The following is an 8,187-nucleotide window of genomic DNA, read 5'->3' on the forward strand; positions in this document are numbered from 1 at the left end:
ACACACTGTGTTTGCCTGGTTAAATGCTCACAACTCTGACATAGCTATTATTATCTATTCCATCTTATAGATCTGTAAAAAGCACAGAAAGTTTAAGTGGGTAGCCTAAAGTCACCCAGTGATTGAAGTCAAGAAGTTTCCAAGTGTAGGCCTTAGTGCTTTCAAGGAAAAACAAAACAAACTTTCAGTTCTGCAGACTTTTAGGTCTGCATTACACACCTACCCCTGGCCTTTGAAGGGAATGCTAGAAATTAGGGTCACTTCCAAAGCTGGACACTAGCTGTGTGGGACCCAAGGTGGAAAGCAGAGCTGAATCACGTTCGGACCTTTCCCCTCCGAGATGGTGAGGTGGAGCATCCGTGGATGGTGCCGATGCCACAGCAATTTGCACTGGTCTCCGTGGGAACGTGCATGAATTTGTGTCAGTGTGATTCTATGTGATAGTATGGATGCGCTTCTGAGAGTCACGGTGTGTGACCGCGTGTGCTGCGTGTGTGCCAGCGTAGCCCTGTGTGCCCGTGGTGGCCCTGCATTCCCAGTCTCCCGAGAGCCTGGGTGACTCACTGAGTTGTCCACTCGGTCAGCCTCTCAAGAGCTGCAGGGCAAACGGAGGGGAGGGTCCGAAGTAGGGGTCCGACCCGGCTTCGGCAGGTTCCACGCGGCGGCGGCTTGAGTGTACTGCCCGGCCAGCACCGCGCGCGCGGGGGCGGCTGAGACCGCCCAGACGCGGGGCTGTGGCGCTGGCGCCGGCGCCGGAGGGGCCGGGCGGGTGGAGGCTGGAGCCACCCGGCGCTGAGTGACTCACCGCGCCGAGAGCTGGCGAACCTCGAGCCGGGACTCGCATGCGGGCAGAGCGGGAACCCTCGCGGCGGCCCTGCGCCGAGTGCGCCTGTCCTCGCCTCGCCGCACCTCACCGCAGCTCGCAGCCTGTCACTCTCGACCGACCCAGGTCCCCCCTGGGCAGCAGCTCGAGCTTCCGGGTTGTGACACCAAGGAAAAAGTGCACACATCCAATGAAAACAATAATTTATTTAAATAATCTCTTCATATTGTAAAATCAACATTAAGAGCATGTTGTTTTCATAATAAATAACCCCAAAATACCTTTCATTTCAAGAACAAAGACTTTAGGATAAGATAAATCCAAATCAGTAGCTTAAACTGAGAAAATCTTTCAAGGGAAAAAGAAAACGGAGGGGTGCTGAGGTCACTGCTAAACCGCAGTTTTCACAAGAGGGGATTTACAAAAAAATGAAAAGATGAGTATGTTTATACAAATAAATCAGTGGGAAAATCTGCACAGACACGTTTATTTACAAACGCTATGTCCAAGTCCAGGCTAATAATCCTGAATAGGTTTTAAAAAAGATAATTTAAACACATTTTTTTTTTGCAGTGTCCACATATTAAAAAATCGTTTTTCCCCAACATCAAAATGAGGTCATCCGCAAAGGCACCTAAACTTTTAAAAAAATAAAAATAAAAAAACTCAACTGGTGAAGGATGAGGAGAGAGCTAAGGGAGGGAGGGGAACGTTCCTGGGAGGAGAGCTAAGTCAGGGGAGGGACGCGGGCTCCAAGTGCTGGCAACAGCGGGGCAGAAAAAAAAGCGGCGGGCCGTCGGGGTCAAGGGGGCGTGGGGGGGGGGGTTGGGCAGGCAGGCAGGACCCGGGAGGTCAATAACCCCAGAGGACAGGAGCTGAGCCTGGGGGCGGGCGAGGAGAAAGGAGCTTCAGAGCCCTTTCGGGCGGGGGAGGCGTCCCTCTCCAGGACTCAGCTCGCGGCCCGCGGCGAAAACGGCGCCGGGCTGCCTCGCCGGGCGGGGAGGGGAGGGGAAGCTAGTCTGAGGCGGGGCTCGGGTCGGCAAGGCCGCCGTGGGCTGGGTTTCTCCCGCGGATGCCGGGTTTCTCGGAGAGGAGCCCGGCGCGCGAGAACACGCCTTCCAGTCCCCGAGGGTAGCAGGGCCTGGGGGCAGGCCACCTCGGGCCGCCACCTCCGCGAGCGGCGGGTGGCATCCTCGGGCCGGACGGAACGACCCTCTGGCTCTGGGGACGAGCAGTGAGGCTAACTGGTCTCTGCACTCTCAGTCTCTGGCGCGGTCTCCGGGGGTTAGAAGATCGTCCCGGCGCTCACCGGGGCGCCCCCGCCGCCACCGTGGTGGTGATGGTGGTGGTGGTGCGGCTGCGGGGTTTGTGTCGGGTGCAGCAGCGGCGCGGCGGCCTGCAGGTGCGAAGCGGAGCCGGAGGCCTGGTGGTACCACGGGTAGTTGCCCAGGAACGCCGAGGCCGCGCTGCTCGGGCTGGAGCCGGAGCTGCCCGCCCCGCTGCCGCCGCTGCCCGGGCCGCCTCCGCCGCCGCCGCCCCCCATCCGCGGCGGCGCGCCGAAGTCCCAGGAGGCCGGCGCCGAGGCCGGCGGCGAAGCACAAGGTGGCGAGGCGCTGCCCCCCGGGTGCTGCTCCGAAGGGATCTCACCGCTCTTCCACATCTTCTTGAACTTGGATCGGCGGTTCTGGAACCAGATTTTGACCTTTGTGGAAAAGAGACCTGAGCATTAGTGGAGGAAACTCGGCCTGGGATAGGGGAAGGGGGGAAACTTAGGAAGACTGCCGCTAAGGGGCGCGGGGTGGGAGTGGGGTGGGTTGTCAGCCTGGGCAGGTAACCGGATCACGTGCTGCGGCCTTGGAGGCTGCGTCTGTTCCTAGGAGCGGTATTCTCAAAACAAAAACAAACCGAGACAGCCGATGTGTGTGCACTGGTCAGCAGGGCCAATTGCTGTACCCGCTTAATCAGCAGCCCGCAGAAGGACAACTTGGCACGGGATTTCTGCCCACACTGGCACTTCCCTTCCATCACATCACCTGGGGGACTTCAGCTTCGGGCGTAAAAGGTTAGGCTGTCCAAGGCGCAGCCTCAAAATCCTTAAAATTACTTAAGAAAAACATAGTCCTCAACCTGCCTGCTTCCCGGCCATCCCAGGCCAGTGCCCTCCTCATGCCTCCCAGGCCGTGAACCCTCACCTGAGTCTGGGTGAGGCCCAGAGACGCCGCCAGCTCAGCTCGCTCGGGAAGTGCCAGGTATTGAGTCTTTTGGAAACGCCGCTGAAGAGCTGCCAGCTGGAAACTGGAGTAGATGGTTCGAGGTTTCCGGACTTTCTTTGGCTTCCCGTTTACTATTCGGATTTCAGGCTCGAGGTCTTCCTTCTCTGCAGTGAAATGGAATCGTGAGAAACATGCAACCGTGGGAGCCCACGAGTGCCCGCCCGCAGGGAGGGTAAAGTGGAACTTTGCCTAAGCCGGGAGGCGGGTTATTGGAGACGCTGCTCTGCGCTCTGGCGCAACTTTGCAAGGCGCCGACCCATGCCGCCAACGAACCCGGGAGCTGGCCCCTCCTGGGAAGGGGAAGACCGGCGCAAACCTCGGAGAGAGGAGCAGCAGGTGGTAGGGAAATGAGGCTACCGTGAGGCATGCACCTCGGCTGACGTGGCCGCCCGGTGCCACCACCTGAAGTCCCACCACCTGAGGGACGTATCCGGTGACCCTCGGCCGATTGAAGATTTAGGAGGGTAAAGGGCGCGAGGCGAGCAGGGAGCAAGCAATGTGAAAGGCCAGGGCTCCAGATGGATCACGCCCCAAACATTTTTATCCGCCCCCCACCCCCCAGGAACTAGACTGATTTGGCACCCGTGATGCCAACTTTAAGCGTACCAGGTTCGTTGTTGGCCGGGGACGAACTGGTCCCGTAGGGCGCGTAAGAGGTGTAGGCGGCGGTGTAGCCCAGATCGTAGCCGCTCTTGGCTGAATACGGGACGTTGTTGAGGCCGCTGGCGTGGTACTGGTAGGAACCCATGTGCGCGTAGGGCGAGCCGCCGCCGCCGCCGCCCGCCGGGTGTTGCTGGTTGGTGTAGTAGCTGCTGTCGGTAGCTGTGGACACCGGGAGAGTGGGCGACTCCTGAGGCTTGTGGAGGCTGCTGCCGTTGCTGCCGCCGGGGCCAGCGCCGCCGCCGCTCGGGGGCTGCTGGTGCTGGTGGTACGTGCCGGAGGCCGTGATCTGGGTCGAGTGCATATCAGCCACCAGACTGTCAAAGACTCCAGTCATCCTGGCCCAGGACGGGAAAGAGCAGGGGTGGCGGGCGCGAGGGGGGTAGCGAGGCGCCTCCTCCGTCTCTCCCCGTCCCCTCCAGCAGCCAATGTAATTACAGAGGGGGAGGGGGGAGGAAAACAAGAAATGTAGCAACGGTCTGGGCAACTCCTCCTCCGGGGGAGGCGATCACCGTGCACTGCTCGGGACAGCTGCAGCCGGCCGCATCCTCTCTCCGCCTCTCGGGCTGCTCGGCTCCCTGCCCAGCGCGGGCTCGGGCCGGGCGCGGGCAGCGGAGGGGGCAGGGGTGGCGGGGCCTGGCCTGGGCCCTGGGAGGAGGTCGGAGCAGGTGAGCAGCCCGAGCGGCTTTACGATTGTCTGCCGGGCGGGCTCCTGCAGGGTGGGCATTTAACACTCATCACGTGAGCTCAGCGACGTCACCTAGCAACGGCCAATCCGAGGCTCCGGGCCGCGCGGCTCCTGGCGCCCTGGAACGCCGGGCCGGGGCGGGGGGCGGTGTCACGGGGCGGGCGCTGCGGTCGTGGGTGCAGACAGGCTGCTGCCTGCTGGGAGCCGCGAGGCTGGAGGGCGGGGGCCCCTGGGGAGTCAAGGTGGCCGATGGCAGGAGAACGGAAGGCGAGAAGACGGGGACGATCATTTCGCCTCTGATGAAGAAGGAATGGGGTCTTCCATCCCATACTGTGTACAAGTGCCGACCAATGCCAGTGATTCCGACTTTCATGTCGAGGTCAGCATTCAGATGTTAATCGAAATAAAGTGATCCCGAGACCACGGCCAGTTCCAGTTCCGCTTTTCCTCGAAGGGCCTGACATTTACCGTTGTCAGCCCCTAGACACTTGACAGAGCCAACTGATTTAAATTAACCATAATACCTGCTTCCCAACCAACCCAGAGGGATATTAAGACAATTAATACGGTAATATTTAAACTATTTTCTTTGTTCCTTGAGAGAAGAGCTATATAAATTCAAAGATATTATTGCTAATGATATATTTGAAACCATTTTCCCTTTATACTTTTCTGACACAGCGAGACTCTGAGTAATTACGTGTATTTGATGGCTAACTGACAACCTAAACATGATCCCGGTGATTTCCTCTCTAGGTTGGAACGCTAGACCAGACTGATCACATGGCCTTTCAAGTTCATTCTAACTCTCAATTCCATATTTTTACGGAAAAAGAAATGGGATAATACATTGGTGACAGTGTTGTCTTGATACTACACATCTTGGTAAACTTACAGAAGCAAATAGAAAAGTTTTATCTCGTGTACTTAAGACTTTTTAAAGTTATTTTCATTTCAGGATCCTATTTGACCCTATCGCTGCAATTTATTTTTCTTTTAAATCTGGTAGCGACTTCTTGTTTTTCTGTTTCCTCGTGGTTGGAAACCACGGCCGGGTGTTGAGGGACACTCGCCTGTACTGGACTCCGCAGTTCCTGCCTTGTGGCGCCACCTGGTGGAGGTGTTCGTGATTGCGGTGGACCCAGTAGACAGTCTAATGACGCCGAGGCGCCAGCCTCTGAAACCCCCCAAAAGAACAAAATAGTAATTAAAAGCCACAAAATTGTGCTAGTGCGTGCCATCTGAAGCACACCGTCCTAAAGACATAACAGGTCGCTGAAAGAACTTGTTACAACAACTGCCTAATGAAAACAAGTTGATACTTTGAAAAATATCTTTGGTTTTCTTCCTCAGAAAAAGCAAGTGTGTAATTAAAACTCCAGCATCCACAGAGCTCACTCTCCGCCGAATAGTGAGGAAGGTAATCCGCCTTCAAATCTGCCTGGATTTAATTCCCAGCCGTCCTTTTGGTTACAAAAGGCCCCTAGATGGAGAAGAGTGAGCAGGTTTAGAAAGCCTTGGGAGGTGGGGCTCACCACTGGGGCGCAGCTTGCTGCTTTGGGGGCTTCAGTCACAAACTTAACCTCTTGATAGGTAATAAAGATTGCTTTTTGGTGTCTTCACACCACATGACGAATCTTTCTGTCATCACAGTGGTAGCTGTTTCGACCTAAGGTAGAAACTTGTTTTCCTATTGGAAATGAAATATAAAAGATCCAGTTTCCATAGTCTTGACTTTCTGTTCCTGTGTTCCCACCAGACTTTTCCATGGTGGCAAGTGTGTTGAATTTTATTAACCGTGAGAACCTGCATTAATGGCATGAAGTCTAGGTCAGCTGAGATCTGGAAAATGGCATCTTCCTGGAAGGAAATATGACCCCAGACCCCCTTTAACTGGAAAACAAGGGACTTATGTGTGTGGGAGGAAAGACCAGAGGCAAGGAGCAGAGAGAGAGAGAGAGTGACGCAGAATTTAAAACTGCATTTGGAGAGTCGAGTAAAGACCTGAGATGTCAATTCTGATAATCCAGGCACAAATCTGGGTTTACCTAAAGTATCTGATCCCTGCATCACGATATCCCAATGATTTCCTCCCTTTGGTCTAAAGTCAGGGAGGCGGCAGCGTAGAGAACTGACACTCCCTTCAGCAGTTCAGCCTAGGGGCATGCCTCTCTCCATAATGATTGGAGAGGAGTTTAGCGGGGCTCAGACCGAGTTTGGGCTAATTAGACATGTCTTCTTGCGGCCAAAATTCCTCCTCCACCTCAAGGCGCCCTCCTTACCGCTTTCTGCTTTCAGTTTTCTAGAGAAGGATGGGGGAAGGAAGGGGCTCAGTGTCTCTGCTCTGGTCTTGTATATTCCACATCATCGCTGAGACCTTCCTGCTTTGGATTCCAGGCCCACCAGGGTGTCCCCACGGCACTCTATCTAGTCACGGAGTCTCACCGTCTCCTTCCTTGGGAGCCTTGTGACAACCCTTGCAGACAAGAACGTGATCATCGTTCCCATTGTACACAGGAACACTGAGGCTCCAGGGTAGAAACGATTTCCTTTGAGTTAAGCACACCTCCTTTCTCTGTTGCCACAATGTAAACCGCAGGGTATTTACTGTAAGCCTCGGTTGAACAGCTGCCTATCTCCGGAAGACAGCGAGCGGCTCTTTGAACAGGTCTGCTGCGTCTAGCTTTCAGTTCCTGCCCCACCGCTGGCCTGGGTCAGGAGTCCAGGGCGTCCCCTGGCTCGGCGCATCGTGTCTGCGGGACCACTGGGCGTCCTCCACTACACAGAAAGCCAACTCCGAGGGGTGCCCTGGGGGAGAGGATGCCCCCTGCTGGCAGAGGGTGGGCGCCCGAGGGCCATTCGTGCGCAGCCAGGACAGTCTCATTCACCTACTTCGCTCGGGGTCACACGCGCTGCCGCTAGACTGCCCTCTGTCCCCACTCTGTCGTCGACGGTCCCAGGGACACGGATTTCCGGGCCATTGGTCCGAAAGGCATTCTTTCGTGTTTTTGTTCTCAAAGTATTACCTCTAGGATCCTGCAATTTCAGGTCTTTTGGGAATTCGTTCTAGAAGTCACAGACCTCGGGAGAGGGTTTGGTTTATGGGAACCTCTCATCTCCATCTTTCCAGGACCAGCCTGGCCGTGCGCTTATCCTTGCCCCACTGGCCGTTTGCATCTTCTGGGGCACAACTCTCACTCAGTCTTTTCGCTTCACTGGTGTCCTCAACCTGGTTCCACCCCCCCACCCCCGCCCCCAGCCCCTAACGAGGCCTCGTGGTGTGGCCAGCCCCTCCCAGCCCCTCTGGTCTGTAGGCAGCAGGGATCAGTGTTCTTGAATCCCACGCATTTTTCGTCTCCCTTGCATAGACTCGAGGAGAGGACATAGTAGACACACTCTGACTGGAAGGAAAAAACCCTCTGGAAAACTTCGGGGACTGCGCGTGGGGCCCAGGGTCCGTGCAGAGAGCCGATGGCCTGCGGGTGTCTGCCCTGTGCTGCCCTGGCAGCCCCCAGCCGCATCCTCACCTCACCTCTCCAGTCTTCGCACAGGCTCGCCTTTCCGCACCTCTGGCGGCCCCTTGCCTCACCTCTGTCTCCCCGGCCTTCCCCACGAGCTTGAGTGTCTCAGCCAGCCAGTCCCGGGGGCCGCTTACCTTGCCAGCTGTGGGGAGTGCCTGTCCCCCAGTACCTTACAGTCTCGTAGGAAACACGTATTGCCATGACTAATAGCGATGGCCAGCA

The 8,187-nt window shown here is 56.4% G+C and overlaps 1 protein-coding gene across 1 annotated transcript; it reads right to left on the reverse strand.

The window, feature by feature from the left end:
- Window positions 1-1,616: 1,616 nt before the first annotated feature.
- Window positions 1,617-4,441, reverse strand: DLX2 (distal-less homeobox 2). The gene is made up of 3 exons (XM_055398021.2): window positions 3,703-4,441; window positions 3,016-3,200; window positions 1,617-2,525 (listed from the first exon to the last, which is right to left on the reverse strand). Exons 1-3 carry the CDS (start codon window positions 4,091-4,093, stop codon window positions 2,109-2,111), a joined length of 993 nt encoding a protein of 330 aa, XP_055253996.1. The 5' UTR covers window positions 4,094-4,441; the 3' UTR covers window positions 1,617-2,108.
- Window positions 4,442-8,187: the final 3,746 nt, after the last annotated feature.

This window comes from Moschus berezovskii, chromosome 2 (genome assembly GCF_049115385.1).
Source record: "Moschus berezovskii isolate FMDL1 chromosome 2, NW_MosBer_1.0, whole genome shotgun sequence".
Lineage (NCBI taxonomy): Eukaryota > Metazoa > Chordata > Mammalia > Artiodactyla > Moschidae > Moschus > Moschus berezovskii.

Coding starts and splice junctions, on each gene's coding strand:
- DLX2 (XM_055398021.2), bottom strand. CDS start 4,093: ATGACTGGAGTCTTTGACAGTCTGGTGGCTGATATGCACTCGACCCAG. Junction 3,201..3,702: donor CCCGGCCAACAACGAACCTG/GTACGCTTAAAG, acceptor ATTTCACTGCAG/AGAAGGAAGACCTCGAGCCT. Junction 2,526..3,015: donor TGGGCCTCACCCAGACTCAG/GTGAGGGTTCAC, acceptor TTTTCCACAAAG/GTCAAAATCTGGTTCCAGAA.